The sequence below is a fragment of the Saccopteryx bilineata genome, chromosome 6 (genome assembly GCF_036850765.1).
Source record: "Saccopteryx bilineata isolate mSacBil1 chromosome 6, mSacBil1_pri_phased_curated, whole genome shotgun sequence".
Classification (NCBI taxonomy): domain Eukaryota; kingdom Metazoa; phylum Chordata; class Mammalia; order Chiroptera; family Emballonuridae; genus Saccopteryx; species Saccopteryx bilineata.
The window spans coordinates 116534543-116551101 of record NC_089495.1 but is presented as its reverse complement, the minus strand read 5'-3'; the positions used below and the strand labels follow the sequence as shown (position 1 = coordinate 116551101).

Below are 16559 nucleotides of genomic sequence, written 5' to 3'. Positions count from 1 at the left end.
GACCCAGGTTAGAAACCTCGAGGTCACCAGCTTGAGCGTGGGCTTATCTGCCCTGAGCAAGGCTTACCAGCTTGAACCCAAAGTCGCTGGCTTGAGCAAGGGGTCATTCAGTCTGCTCTTGCCCCCTGGTCAAGGCACATATGAGAAAGCAATCAATGAACAACTAAGGTGCCACAATGAAGAATTGATGCTTCTCATCTCGCTCCCTTCCTGGTCTACGGCCTAACCACCCTGAACGCACCTGATCTCGTCTCCCTTCCTGTCTGTCTGTCCCTATCTCTGTCACACATACACACACAAAAAAAAAGAAATAGAAAAGGCATCACTCTACACACCTTACAGACATTACTAGAATAGCAATGGGATATGATTAACAAATTTATGCTAATATATTCATCAACTTATACTAACTGGACAAATTACTAGAAACACAAAATACCAATTTTACCCAAAACAAAATCGTTAACTTCCCTGTGTCTATTATACAAATTAAATCCACAGTTTAAAACCTTCACAAAAATAAAACTCTAAGCTCAAATGGTTTCAATAGTGAATTCTAGGACACATTTAAGAATAAATAATACGAATTTTACGAAAATTCAATAGAGCAAAATAAATAGTTCCTTGCTCACTTTATGAGGAATTAATAATAGTCTAGCACTCAAATCAGATAAAGTTATTATTTAAAAAATTAAAAATACATCCCCAAATTACTCAAAAATAATAATTGCAAAATTCCTTAGCAATATGTTGACAAATCAAATCCAGTATTATATGAAAAGGTTAGTACAAAGTTATCAGTAGATTTTAATCAAAGAAATGCAGAGGTTGGTTTAACACTGAAATACCAGTCATTGTAATTCACCACATTAACACAGATTAAGAAGAAAAACTGGCCTGACCTGTGGAAGTACAATGAGATAAGCAGGCGTAGTCAACCTTTTTATACCTACTGCCCACTTTTGTATCTCTGTTAGTAGTAAAATTTTCTAACTGCCCACCGGTTCCACAGTAATGGTGATTTATAAAGTAAGGAAGTAACTTTACTTTATAAAATTTATAAAGCAGAGTTACAACAAGTTAAAGCATATAATAATAATTACTTACCAAGTACATTATGTCAGATTTTTGCCAAGTTTGGCAGAATAAATCTTTATAAAACAACTTACTATAGTTAAATCTATCTTTTTATTTATATATATTTTGGTTGCTCTGCTACCACCCACCATGAAAGCTGGAAGGCCCACTAGTGGGCGGCAGGGATCAGGTTGACTACCAGTGGGATAAAGCTTCGACCTGGAATGCTGAGGTTGCCATTTCAAAACCCTGGGCTTGCCTGGTCAAGGCACATATGGGAGTTGATGCTTCCTGCTCCTCCTCCCTTTGCTCTCTCTCTCTCTCCCTCCTCCCCCCACTTCTCTCTCTCCTCTCTAAAAATGGAATAAATAAAATCTTTAAAAAAAAAAGAACAAAAGCCATATAATGATTTCAATATAATCAGAAAAGGCATTTGACAAAATTGAACACTGATTTTTGGAATTTTACAAATTCCAGGAAATAGAGATAAAAAGGAATTTCCACTATGTGACAAAGGAGATGTCTTAATATCTACAACTAAAAACATAATAATGATGAAATATTTAATGCTTTCCCTAAGACTGAGATTAAGTCAAGAGCGTTACTTTTACTCAACATTGTACTAAAGGTCCTAGCCAGTGCAGTAAGGCAATGAAATGAACTAAAGAGGCATACTGATTGTAAAGTAAGAAACAAGACTGGCTGTATTCACAGATAAAGTTCTTTTCTTTATGAGTAATCCTAAAGCATTTACAAAAAAAAAAAAAAAAACAAAAAACTGCTAGAACTAGTGAGTACCAAGGTCTCAGCATATAAGGCCATTATACAAAAACATCCCTAGCATTTTCATTTATTAGCAAAAAGCCATATGGAATATTACAGGATAAATGTAACAATTACTTTTTAGGACTTATACGCTAAAAACTACAAGGTACTGAAAAATCAAAGAACAGAGTAGTAAATAAAGGAAGAGGTATACTGTGTTAATGAGCTGAAAGACTCAATATCGTTGAGATCTGTTACCTCCAAATTGTTCTATAGGTTTAACACAATACAATCAAAATCATAGCCAGCTTTTTAAAAATATTTTACCAGTTTATTCACAATGTATATGGAAAGCAAACAATTTAGTATAGCAAAAATTATTTTCTGGCACACAGGAAAAGCGCCCATCTGCTTCTCCACCCTTCCTCTTCTCCTTCCTCTCTCTCTCTTCCCCTCCCACAGCCAAGGCTCCATTGGAGCAAAAGTTGGCCCAGGCGCTGAGGACAGCTCCATGGCCTCCACCTCAGGTGCTAGAATGACTAAGGATCAACAGAGCAATGCCCCAGATGGGCAGAGCATCATCCCCTGGTAAGCATGCCAGGTGGATCCCAGTCGGGTGCATGTGGGAGTCTGTCTTGACTGCCTCCCTGCTTCTAACTTCAGGAAAAAAATTATTATTTTTAAAATAAAAGACAAATTTGGAGTACTTATACTACCTGGCTTCAAGAACTACTATACAGCTACAATAAAAAGAATAATGTGATACTGGCATAAAGATAGCTATATAGGACAAAAGGAAAAAACAGAAAGTTCAGATAGTTCCTGAGAAAAGCTCCAACATAATCAAACATGAAAAAAACTATCTCTTCAACAATCAGGAAATAATTCACTATTCATATACAATACAAAAAGACCTCCAACCTTCCCTCACATAATACCTTTTAAATTCACACAAAAAGGATCATAGACTTAAAACAACATAACTCTTAGTAAAAAGACTATGAGAAAAATAATGTCGTGACTTTGGTTTCTTCAATTACAGAAGTTGATGCCGTAAAAGAAAGATTGTAAATGAACATTGAAATTAAAATCTTTTATACTTAAAAAAATACTGTTAAGAAAATAAGATATGCCATAAATTGAGAATAATTACTTGACAAATACATATCTGACAAATTATACAATTCTGACTTCAGAATTGTAGATACCTGACAAATTATATATACCTGACTTCAAATATACAATTAACTCTTAGGATAGTAAGACAATCCATTTTTGTAAATAAACAGAAGATCTGAACACAAGCACTACCAAAGAAGATATACAATTGGCCAAAAACACATAGAAAAAATTCTCAACATTATTAATCATGAGGGCAATACATAATTAAAACTATAATGAAGTACCACTACATAATCATTGAAATAACTCAAATTTTAAAAATAGACAGTGACCAGGATGCACTTCTACCAGGATACTCATACACTGCTGATGGAAATGCAATGCAAAATTTTTCACTATGAAAAGTAATTTGTCTGTTTCTCAAAAAATGAAACACACAACACAAACAGAAATCTCACTCTTATGCATTTACTCAATAGAGGGAAGCATTTCCACAGACTTAGTAAAAGCCCAAAGTGAAAACACAAATGCCCATCAACTAGTCAATGGCTAAGTTAGATGCGGTATATCCACAAAATACTATTCAGAATAAAAAAAAAATGGATATACTACCGAGAAGCTACAACATGAATAACTTCAAAAATATAAAATAAAAGAAGCCTGACAAAAGTACTACACAGTGTGTGATTTTAATTATATGCGTTCTAAAAAAGACAGAGTTAAACAACCACAAAATAAATCAGAGGTTGAAAGGGGGGGGGGCCTGGAGAACGGATTGGCTTCCAACACAAACAAAAAACTGGGGGAGGGTGATGGAAATGTTCTAAATCATGACTGGTAATCGTTACCAAACTATTCAAAACTTATCAAACTATACTTTTGAATTAGTAAATTTTATTATATTTAAATTATACCTTAGTAGAGCAGACTTTCAAATACATAAATACATAAATAAAATACATAAGTAAAAATAAACATACATATTTCAAACTTACCGCAGCACTGCAACCCGGAAAATTGAAAAAAGTATCAGGGCCATGTCTCTGTGGCATCTGATTAAGAACTGATAGTAATTTTACTGCATGTCTTGGCTGAGGAAACAAGAGAAAAGAAATGGCATTGTACAAATTTAGCAAAGATAGCTAATATATCATGTTAGACACTGAATTATTTTTCTAACGAGAGAAAATTAATTTTAAATCATGTAACTGTTTAAGACGAACAATTTCCATTACCAATTCAAGTTTATAGCTCTCCAGAGACAAACAGTTAAACATTAAGTATTAATGTACTGATACCGGTAGCTTTCCCTCTGCCCACAGCTTACCCAGATTCCACTCTCTCCGCGAAGCATGCTGAACAAGAGCTTCAACTCCTTGACAGTGATGCTGTAGCTGGCAAGAACCCCCAACATATCAACTAGAAGATCTTCAAAGGAAAATAAAGTTATTCTGAACTCTAGTCATGAGGGTGCCATCTGTCAAGATAATATGCTTTTTAAAAGAACAGAAGTTATCAAGTGAAATTTCAACATATATATAATAATATAACTAAAATCTTCATGAATAGTCATTCTAATTAATTTTAAGTCATCAAAAAAATCCCAACAAACTATTATATGTAGGTTCTAGAAATTTTCCACATCAGTTGTACCATTCCAATTAAGTCTTCTTAGAAAATACATAAAATAACTTTTTTTAAGTTCCCAGAATACACACACACACACACACACAAAATCCTGCTGTCTGCAGGGAAAGGTAAGCAAAAATATGCAAAGGCACAAAGACTTAACATTTTAAATTGGTTATTTTCAATAAAAAACTGATAGCCCAACATACTTTCTTTTGGAAAATTATTTTGAACTATTCCTTGGCACATTAACAACAATTTTGAGCACTAACTCCTTATCTGGCATTATTCGAAGAGGTTTGTATATATTAACTTCACAAATCTTCATAACAGGCCTATAAGGTAAATACTACTATCCCTTTGAAAAATAAAGTGCCACATAGATAATCACATTTCCCACAAACACACTCTATTTAACCAGTGCTAAAGTCAAAATTCAAACCTAGGAAATATGGCTTCAGAGGCCTCACTTTTACCCAAGAGTCTTTAAAAAGAAGTATCACTGAGACCTATTACTACTGATATCCATTATGTTGATGTGTTTTTCTGTGCATATAAGAGACACACCAGCTCACCAAATAATAAAAAAAATATGCATTTAATCCCTTGTCCCTGATTACTTCCTCATCTCTAAACTTTGTGAGTCATACTTCTAACAATTGTTTTGGTAAGAAATTAAACATCTAAATATATTTCCTTCATTTTTGTAATTTCTTAAACACTTCCTAAGAATCAAAGGTACTACAGAAGTTAATATATTCAAAATGCATATACAGTCTAAAAAGTTAACTTAAGATTAGGTTTGGGTAAGTTGAAATAGTTACTGATATATAAAATATATTATCCAATAACATAGATTAATAATTAAATTTTGAGAGTTTAAAAATATTTATCATGTATTTCAAAATAGAAATTTAATAGGATATTTTCACCAATAATCAATTACCTAATTCTCACTTCCAGTCACAAGTAAAGAATCTGATAAAATTGTGACAGTGGATATGCCATTTCTGAGAGAGAATTTTTAATAAAATGTTTCATCATTCAAGTAACAAAAATGTTCATAATAACACAATATTAAAAGATATGTTTCCATAAAAGAATTCTAGATAAAAATCAAGCATCTGAACACTCTAATATAAAACAATCATTCAATGGCAACCTTCACAGAAAATTTCTTAAAGATTTACCTATGAATATCTTTTTGAACTATGTAATTTCTATTTCCAAATCTTTATCTCACCTATGTATGTCACAAAAAGTGATCTATTAAATTTATATTCAATTACATAATCATTGAATTTTCTTATTTACTGTGCATATAACATAACCAAGCAGCTCAGTTTAATTTTATAACAGGTTTTTTATTTTCTGTACAACCAGATTTTTAAAGATAAAAATACTAAAACTATGAAATTCTCTTATCAATTTATTCTACCTTCTAGTGATACCTTCACATTATTAAATAAAAAGTATCTCTTTGAACTTAACATGCTACAAAATATTCAGAGTGAAAATTTAGTCGTGTTCTCTTACTCCTGGTGCTTCATCAGTGTGTTATCTAAATTTTCATTTCACTACTGAAAAGTAAGGGAGAGGTATTTTCTGACACTTAAAACAGAAAATGAGAATTTTGTGTTATCATGAGAACAAAGAATACGAGAATTAAGCTTTACATAATATAAGCATGTAAAGATATGAATTTCTATGGTTCTATCACACTATCACCTTCCATCTCAATGCTCCTCAAATCATGTACCTGTAACCACTACGTATGTAATTGTGGCTCGCTTTGCAAAATGCACTTTATAAAGTGGTAGCCACTTTACTACTGACAAAGAGAAAAAGAAAAACGAAAGAAATTAAGGGCTTAAATCCAAATAAAGTATTCAAAGATTATACAATCTTCAATAAAACATGTGTACATATGTTTATACAGATAAATTCTTACTAAACAATGCTAGAATTTACAGAAATGGTACAACTACATTAAAAAGATATTTTGTTTGAATGTAATTTTTTTTCAAAGTGAATCATTAGTAACAAATATAAAGAATGCTAAATTATTCTAAATGTAGATGCCATCTTAAAAGCAATTAAAAATTATTCAACGTACTCTTTAAAAAATAAAAAATTTTAAATATAGTTTAAATTTACAAAAGCACTAATCTTTAATATATACTTTCCATTCTTTCTTGATTAATTTTTTGCTCTACTACTATTAATTAAAACATAAACCAAAATATCATAGTGAATTCTCTACTTTTAAGAATGAAATAGGACATTGTGAGGAGTCACACTAGCACTTTTAGAATTATAAAAACTCACATGAGAAGAAACTTATGCTAAAGTTCAGAGCTTAAGAGAATCATTTTAAACTCTAAACTTATTTTCTGGGACCATCTTTCAAACAATTTATACTTCAGAGCATCTAACCAAAATGAAAACGACCTTGCAGTGAGGTCAAGAATTGGTGGTGAAGAATCACAGACTTCAAAGTTATTACTGGAAATACCATAAAAAAGCAAATAATTAATATTTTATCTTAAAATTTTGTATTCTATTCCACAATATATCTGTTTATTTTCATACAAATGTTTCTCCTAAAATTGTCAAGTAAAGTGGACACTTGCAAAAATTAAAACAAGCTTATTATCCTAAGACTTTTGGTTCCTCCTGCCAGTTCCATGTATGCCAAATTGAAGAGGACAGGGTTCCAAAAATTTGATAAAGTGCCCATTATACAGAAATACAATATATACTGTTTTTAATTACATTCAAGTTTAATTACTACATAGAAAATACAGTCTATTTTTCTGGTAATTTCATAACACTTATTTCACATTATTTTCTAAAACCTGGAAGAGCAAAATTAGTAATTATTTTGTCTAATACAGAAGAAGTCACCTTCCATTTGCAAACTGATTTTTCCTTATAACAAAAAGTAAACTTTCCATACATTTCTATTTATTTCTTTTAAATCAAAGTAGCTTAAACAAATCTGTATTATTGTACCTATAGAATATAAAGAGAAGTACATAAATCTCTAAAAGCATTTATATCCTGTCGGATAACCTCATACCTGCTATCATGTCATCTACAGCACTCATTTTCAGCAATACTTGTTCAATTAGCCCAACTTCTGTGCTAGTCTGTAAATTCCGAACACTTTTTCGTAGAATGGCTGTAAACATGCTCCATATTTCTGCTTGACAGGTTACATCACAGTGCTCCAGAAGCTCTGTCATGCACGTTATACTCTCAGCATCCTGGATAATAAAGTTCATCTCCAAGTCAAATTCTCCACCAACCAGCTGAAAACAAACAAAAATACATAACTAATGATAAACTGGGAGGTTATTTGTAACAATAAAATAAAATAATGCCAAACATTCAACTTGCAAGAAAGCACAGCTACTCTAAAAAATTTCAAGACTTCTAGTCTAAAACTAATTTTAGTAAAAATTTGTGAGCTACAGATAAGTGAACACAGGTGTTATAAAAATTAAAATTTGCAAAGATAAATCTAATTTTTTAAATAAAAAAAATTGATTTCAAATCTATAGAATAACAGAGCAATACAGGGCATATGACTAGTGGGTGGGATGCAAGACAAATTCCTACAAAAAAGCCCTTAAAAGTGATAATCCCTAGAACATGATATTTAAGTATAAATTTTAAGACATTAAAAGTAAATATTGAAATAATGGAATCAGTTGTATAAATTGGTAAAAAAAAAAAAAAAGCTGACTGAATGGCAACATATCTGTGGCATTGTGCTGAATGAGTCAAAAGTATTACTGTACCTCCCAAACACAGTGGTAGACAAATTCACAGATATACTATAAGGACACTCTTATTCTCTATTAACCAATCACACATAAGTTATTATGTTCAGTTATAAGTACTATTCTTAAAGGAGAACAATGACAAACTGGGTATCTTTTTGGTTAACAGAAAGGAAAATTTAGGAAGAAAAGTTATTCATTCATTCAGCAAATATTTATTAAAGATTAGGACTTAGTGTTCTAGGAACTAGGGACATATTTGTGGACAAAAAAAAAGTCTATGCACCAATAGTGCTAAATTCCAAGAATAAAGATGCATATATGTATACATGCTCTACCTTAATCCAATAAAGGCTGAGGCTGGCTGACTAGTTATATACAGCATAAAAAAACATAAATTGTGAGGAGTTGACAAAGAGAAAGCAAAGAAAAAGTAAGAGTAGGAACAGATATAGACTAGAAATCAAAATTAAAAAGTATATAGAATTAATTTTCCATCAATAAAAGGTATTAATATGAACAAATGACCACATGGTATGATATAAAGGGATAAATAGTAGTAACAATAATACCACCACCTAACACCACATGCCATTTAGTACTATTCTAAGTGCTTTATATATATTTAAAAAAACTTATTCTCATTACTACTTACAAGAGCTGTATTTTCTTCAGTTTACAAGTAAGTAATCATAGCCACAGAGTTTAATTAACTTGCAAAACGTCTCACAAAACTAGTAGAGGACATAGAATCAAAACCCAGTAAGTTTATCTTCACACAAGTCCATACAAGCACTAAAATATTTTAAAATATTTTTTAAGTCTTCTAAAATTTAAGAATTTAAAAACAAATTTTTTTCAAATTTTAATATATTATACTCTCTTTATTTTTCTCTGTAAAAGCTCCAGAATTCAACTTTGTAAGAATCTAGCCCCAAGCATGACCAGTGGTGGCACAGTGGGTAGAGTGACAACCCAGGATGCTGAGGTCCCAGGTTTGAAACAGGATTGACACAGCTCATCAACCTGAAGGCAAGCTAGCCAGCAGGTTGCCTGCTAGTGTGCAGGATTAAAACATGATCCCAAGGTTGCTGGCCTGAGCCCAAGTTTGCTGGCTTGAGCAAGGGGTCACTGGCTCAGCTAGAGGACTGCTTACCACCCTTGTCAAGGCACACAGTGGAAGTAATCAGTGAATAACTAAAGTGAAGCAACTACAAATTGATGCTTCTTACTGTCTTTTCTCTCCCTCCCTCTCTCTCCTCCCACTTCCTTTGGGGGAGGGGAATAGCTCCAGTGTTAACTTCTGACCTTAAACTGACCTAGATATTCTCTCTGGTTAAAGGCTAGTTTTTCTTCTATGTATGAAATCATTTCCTCTTACTACTTCTGGTTCATTAATAATAATAGCTACAAGAGTAGTTGAGAGTTTGGCTCTGAATTCAGACTTCCTAGATTCACTTGTAGTATGACATTTATAATACTCCTTCTCTAAGTTTCAGTTATTTCATCAACAGTCTCAGAATAAAAGTTCCTATGTAATAGGGTTGTTGTGTAGATTAAATAAAGTAATTAGGTTATAAGCATTTAAGGACAAAGTTGGGCATCTAGTTAAGATGAGCTAGATCTATGAAAACCAACTCCAACAACATTTTTGCCATCAGAGTCTTACCAAAAAAACTGCTTATTCATTACTATATGCCCAACTGATTTGGGTCACAACTCTGAACCTTGCAGACCAGTGATTAATAACTCAGAAGAAGCTCTTTAGAAGTGAATCACACAGAGAAATAAATAGGTTTGAAAAACAATGACACTTACTGATTGAAATAACAGAAGCAGATACCATGACTTAAGCCTATGAGCCTCTGAATAAATCTTTGTAAGAAATAGTATACAATAAAGTGAAAGAACAATTGAAGACAATTTTTAGAATAACCTCCTAATAAGTTCTAAGTGCTTTAGCATAATCTGGTCTAACCAAGAATGATAATGAAATGTATAAATAACAGAGATGGGCTCAGATTAAAGGGAAAATAGTCTACTTATAAAGGAATTAACAATTAATATGTGTAATTCTAACAATCAGGCTCTGTTATGAGAAGCCTAAGGTTCCATTTTCACAATTAAAAAGGACAATACCCCTGTAGATATATCATATAATTAAAAAAGAGTTCAGTTATGGCTAACTTATTTCACTGCCAGAAGCTGTAAACATATTAACTGTAGATAATGTACAATTTTAACCTTTATTACAACTTCTAACACATTAGTGTTAATGTGGCTAATGCTTACAAAACTATTATTCCGAGATAAGGGAAATATTTATTTCCCACTTCTAATTAGTGGTTCAATACTTACCAATTAAAGCATATAAGCAAAAAGTAGAATGAACTGGCATAATTGTCCTCATAGAAATTATAGATAAATAAGGTTAAGCAACATGACCAAGGTCACACATACGTAAATGGTGGATCCAAGATTCTAATTTAGACTAGAAAATGCACCTAACACCTTGTTATGAAGTCAATGAGGGTAAATTTAAAAGTTAAGATTCAGATCTGTCATAGCACAATGAAAAATATCACTTTTATGAACACTGTGTGGGAGAAAATGAGGAGAGACAAAATGTCTTCTGTGGGTAAGAAATGAAACATCTAGAAGTAGTAAATCAAAATAAAGACAACCAATTTATTTAAAATTATTTCAGCAAGAAAGAAGAAAACTTTGAAGGCTCTATTATTTTTAAAAATTAGCAATAAATACTAAAACATGAAAATTCATAGGATAATATTTTTAAAAGCAAATATAGTAACAAAAAGGCTAAAAAAGCTAAATCAAAAGAGCGAAGATCACTATTACCGTAATATAAAAAAAAGATTTATGAACCAATTGAGACCGTCTGTAAATGTGTCAGTGTGATATTCCACTTGCACAATTAAGGGTACTATTCTCTTCCAGACCTTCTTAAAATTCTAAAAGATACTGTCACCCAAAAGTTTTCTACATGGTGCTTCTGACTCAAAAATCAGTCATAACCGAATTTATATAAAATCAATAGAATAGCTAAGCATTTTTAATACAGTAGTTTCATTTACATAATATAAAATTACTGTATTATTTTCTTTGAAGAAATTTCTACCCACTTTTTAAATTTTATTTAGACAATTAATTTTAATGGGGTGACATTGATCAATTAGAGTACTGTACATAGATTCAGAGAAAATATCTCCAGATCATTTTGACATTTAATTATGTTGTATACTCATCACCCAAAGTCAAACTGCCCTCTGTCACTTTTTATTTGGTTTTCTTTATTCCCCTCCCCTCCCACCACTCCCTCTTTCTCCTCCCTTTCCCTCCCCCTGGTAACCACTGCACACTTATCTATGTTCATGAGTCTCAAATTTTGTGTCCCACATATGTATAGAATCATACAGTTCTTAGTTTTTCCTGATTTATTTCACTCAGTATAATGTTATCAAAGTCCATCCATGTCATAAATGATTCTATGTGATCATTTCTTATGGCTTAGTAGTACTCCATAGTATATATGTACCACTTCTTTTTTATCTAGTCATCCACTGAAGGTCTTTTTGGTTGTTTCAATGTCTTGGCCACCGTGAACAATACTGCAATGAACATGGGGCTGCATGTGTCTTTACGTACCAATGTTTTTGAGTTTGGGGGGTATATACCCAGTAGAGGGATTCCTGGGTCATATGGTAGTTCTATTCTTAATTTTTTGAAAAACCACCATACTTTCTTCCATAATGGTTACACTAGTTTACATTCCCACCAGCAGTGAATGAGGTTTCTTTTTCTCCACAGCCTCTCCAACACTTGTTGTTACCTGTCTTGTTGATAATAGCTAATCTAACAGGTGTGAGGTGGTATCTCATTATAGTTCTGATTTGCATTTCTCTAATAACTAATGAAGATGAGCACCCTTTCATATCTCTATTGGCCGTTTGTATTTCTTCCTGAGAGAAGTGTCTGTTCGTGTCTTCTTCCCATTTTTTTTATTGGATTGTTTGTTGTTGAGTTTTGTTCTTTGTATATTTTGGATATTAGGCCCTTCTCTGAGCTCTTGTTTGAAAATATCCCATTTAGTTGGTTGTCTTGTTTATTTTGTTTTGTTTCTTTTGCTGTGCAAAAGTTTCTTAGTCTGATGTAGTCCCATTCATTTATCTTTGCCTTCACTTCCCTTGCCTTTGGAGTCAAATTCATAAAATGCTCTTTATGGCCAAGGTCCATGAGTTTACAATCTTATGTTTTCTTCTAATTAATTAATTGTTTTAGATCTTATGTTTAGGTCTCTGATCCATTTTGAATTAATTTTGGTACAAGGAAACAAACTGTAGTTGAGTTTCAATTTTTTGCAGTTTCATTTTTTTGCATGTGGCTTTCCAGTTTTCCCAGCACAATTTATTGAAGAGGTTTTCTTTTCTCCATTGTGTGTTTTTGGCTCCTTTATCAAAGATGATTTGACCATATAAATGTGGTTTTATTTCTGGGCCCTCTATTCTGTTCCACTGGTCTAAGTGCCTATTTTCTACCAATACCATGCTGTTTTGATTATCATGGCTCTATAATATAATATGAAGTCAGGTATTGTAATGCCCCAGCTTCATTCTTTTCCATAGGATTATTTTGGCTATTCGAGGTATTTTATAGTTCCATATAAACCTGATGTTTTTATGTTCCATTTCTTTAAAAAATGACTTTGGAATTTTGATGGAAATTGCATTAGATTTATATATTGCTTTGGGTAATATAGTAATTTTAACTATATTTATTCTTCCTATCCAAGGAATATTTTTCCATTTCATTGTATCTTTTGATTTCCCTTAACAATGCTTTGTAATTTTCAGTATATAGCTCCTTTACATTCTTTGTTATGTTTATTCCTAGGTACCGTATTTTTTGCAACCGTAAAAAGGATTAGTTTTCTGAGCTCATTTTTAAAAGTTTCATTGTTGACATGTAAGAGGGCAATAGACTTCTGTATATTAATTTTGTATCCTGTGACCTTACTGTATTGGTTTATTGTTTCTAACAGTCTTTTTGTGAAGTCCTTGGGAGTTTTGATGTACAGGATCTAATCATCTGCAAAAAGTGAAACCTTTACTTCTTCTTTCCCAATATGAATGCCTTTTATTTCTTTCTCTTGTCTGATTGCTCAGGTTAGAACTTCCAGCACTATGTTGAATAAGAGTGAACAGAGTGGGCAACCTTGTCTTGTTCCTGATTTTAGAGGAAAATTTTTCAGATTTTTGTCATTTAGTATGATGTTAGCTGAAGGTTTGTCATAAATGACCTTTATTATGTGGAGATATTTTTCTTCTCTACTCATTTCGTTGAGTGTTTTAAACATAAAATGATGTTCTTTATATCGAATGCATTTTCTGCATCTATTGATAGGATCATATGGCTTTTGTTCTTTGTTTTGTTGACATAGTGTATTAACTGTTTTACTATGTTGAACCATCCTTGTGATTCCGGGATGAATCCCCCTTGATCATGATGAATTATTTTTTTAATGTGTTGTTGTATTCCATTTGCTAGTAGTTTGTTTAGGACTTTAGCATCTGTATTCATTACAGATATTAGACTGTAGTTTTCTTCTTGTGTGTTGTCCTTGCCAGGTTTTGGTCTGAGGGTTATGTTGGCCTTATAAAATGTATTTGGAAGTATTGCTTCTTCTTCAATTTTTTGGAAGACTTTTAGTAGAATAGGAAACAAATCTTCTTTGAATGTTTGATAGAATTCACTAGTATAGCTGTCAGCCCTGGACTTGTATTTTTTGGGAGGTTTTTGGTAGTTGTTTCTATTTCCTCCCTGCTTATGGGTCTGTTTAGGATATCTATTTTTCGAGACTCGGTGTAGGAAGATTGTATTGTTCTAGGAATTTATACACTTCTTCTAGATTGTTAAATTTGGTGGCATATATAGTTTTTCATAGTATTCTACAATAATTCTTTGTACATCTATAATATATGTGGTGATTTCTCCTCTTTCATTTCATATTTTGTTTATATGAGTCCTTTCTCTCTTTTCCTTAGTGAGACTTGCCTAGGGTTTGTCAATTTTGTTGATCTTTTCAAAGAACCAGCTCTTTGTTTTATTGATTTTCCTATAATTTTTCTGTTCTCTATTTCATTTATTTCTGCTCTGATTTTTATTATTTCCTTTCTTCTGCTGTTTTTGGGTTGCCTTTGTTCTTCTTTTTCTAGTTCAAGATGTGATGTTAAGTTTACTTGGGGTCTGTCTTGTTTGTTCATATAAGCCTGTAGTGATATGAACTTTCCTCTTATTACTGTTTTTGCTGCATCCCAGTGATTCTGATATATCATATTGTCATTTTCATTTGTCTATATAAACAGTGGTACCTTGAGATAGGAACAGATCAACATTTTTTTTTAAGATATGAGCTGCGACTTGGTCCGTATTTTTATTAGTTGGCATGTTAGCGCACGGGTCCAGTATTGGCAGTTTGATATACGAATTGACTGACTTACGAGCTTGGTTACAGAAAAAATTAAATCTGTATCTCAAGTTACCACTGTACCTTTTGATCTCTGCTTTTATTTCTACTTTGACCCAGTCATTTTTTAGAAGTGTGTTGTTTAATTTACACATTTTTGTGGGTTTGTTTCCTTATTTTTTGCAGTTGAATTCTAGTTTCAAAGCTTTGAGGTCAGAGAATACGCTTGGTATGATTTCAATCTTTCTGAATTTGTTGATGTTACCTCTGTGGCTTAAAATATAGTCAATTCTTGAGAATGTTCCATGTACACTGGAAAAAAAATGTATACTCTGATGTTTTGGGATGAAATGTCCTGTAGATGTCTATCATATCCAATCATTTTAGTGTTTCATTTAATGCCAATATTTCTTTATTGATTTTCTGTTTGGATGAACGATCTAGAGCCATCAGCAGGATATTGATGTCTCCAAGTATGATTGTATTTTTGTCAGTTTTTATTTTTAGGTTAGTTTGTAGATATATACTTTGGTGCTCTTTGGCTTGGTGCATATATATTAAGAAGTGTTATGTCTTCTTGATTCAATGTCCCCTTTATCATTATGAAATTACCATCTTTGTCTCTGATTATCTTTGCTGTCTTATAGTCAGCATTGTTGATATGAGTATGGCTACACCTGCTTTTCTTTGGATATTATTTGCCTAGAGAATTGTTTTCCAACCTTTCACTTTGATTTTTTTTTATCCTTGTAGCTCTGATGTGTTTCTTTCTTTTTTTTTTTTTTTTTTTTTGTATTTTTTCTGAAGCTGGAAACGGGGAGAGACAGTCAGACAGACTCCCGCATGCACCCGACCGGGATCCACCCGGCATGCCCACCAGGGGGCGACGCTCTGCCCCTCCGGGGCATCGCTCTGTCGCGACCAGAGCCACTCTAGCGCCTGGGGCAGAGGCCAAGGAGCCATCCACAGTGCCCAGGCCATCTTTGCTCCAAAGGAGCCTCAGCTGCGGGAGGGGAAGAGACAGAGAGGAAGGAGGGGGGAGGGGTGGAGAAGTAGATGGGCGCTTCCCCTGTGTGCCCTGGCCTATAATCGAACCCAGAACTTCCGTAGGCCAGGCCAACGCTCTACCACTGAGCCAACCGGCCAGGGCCTGATGTGTTTCTTGAAGGCAGCACATAGATGGATTTCATTTTTTGATCCACTCTGCTACTGTGTTGTTTTATTGGTGAATTCAATCCATTTACTTTTTAATGTAATTATTGACACTTGAGGGTTTCCTATTGCCATTTTACATATTGCTTTCTGATAGCTTTGTATCTTGTTTGGTTCTTCTCTTTTGTTTTTCTGTCATTTGTTTTAGTTTGGCTGTACTCAATACTTCTTTCCTGTTTCTTCTTTTTTTAAGCCATGTGTTTCTGTAGTGGTTTTTTCAGGGGTTGTTACCATTAGGTAATAAAAAGGGTATATATCATATTCATTGTATTATGTTATCTCATGAGTGCTTCTGCACTCCATCCTTCTTTGCTACTATTAATCTTTGTCTTCTCTCCTTTTTTGTTTTTGTTGTCATAGATTAATCCACTGGAGCAAAGATGGCCCCGGCGCTGGGGATGGCTCTGTGGCCTCTGCCTCAGGTGCTAGAATGGCTCTGGACGCAACAGAGCGACGCCCCAGAGGGGCAAAGCATCGCCCCC

General features: G+C 33.1%; 1 protein-coding gene across 2 annotated transcripts in view; it reads right to left on the bottom strand.

Annotated features, from left to right (window-relative positions):
* Positions 1–16559, bottom strand: part of NBEA (neurobeachin) — a 740071-nt gene that overhangs the window by 666680 nt on the left and 56832 nt on the right. For both annotated transcript variants that reach the window (XM_066236595.1, XM_066236597.1), the window contains exons 2-4: positions 7676–7907; positions 4292–4392; positions 3960–4055 (exon numbers count right to left, since the gene is read on the bottom strand). In XM_066236595.1, the coding sequence (XP_066092692.1) occupies positions 3960–4055; positions 4292–4392; positions 7676–7907 (429 nt within the window). The remainder of the gene's footprint in view (positions 1–3959; positions 4056–4291; positions 4393–7675; positions 7908–16559) is intronic.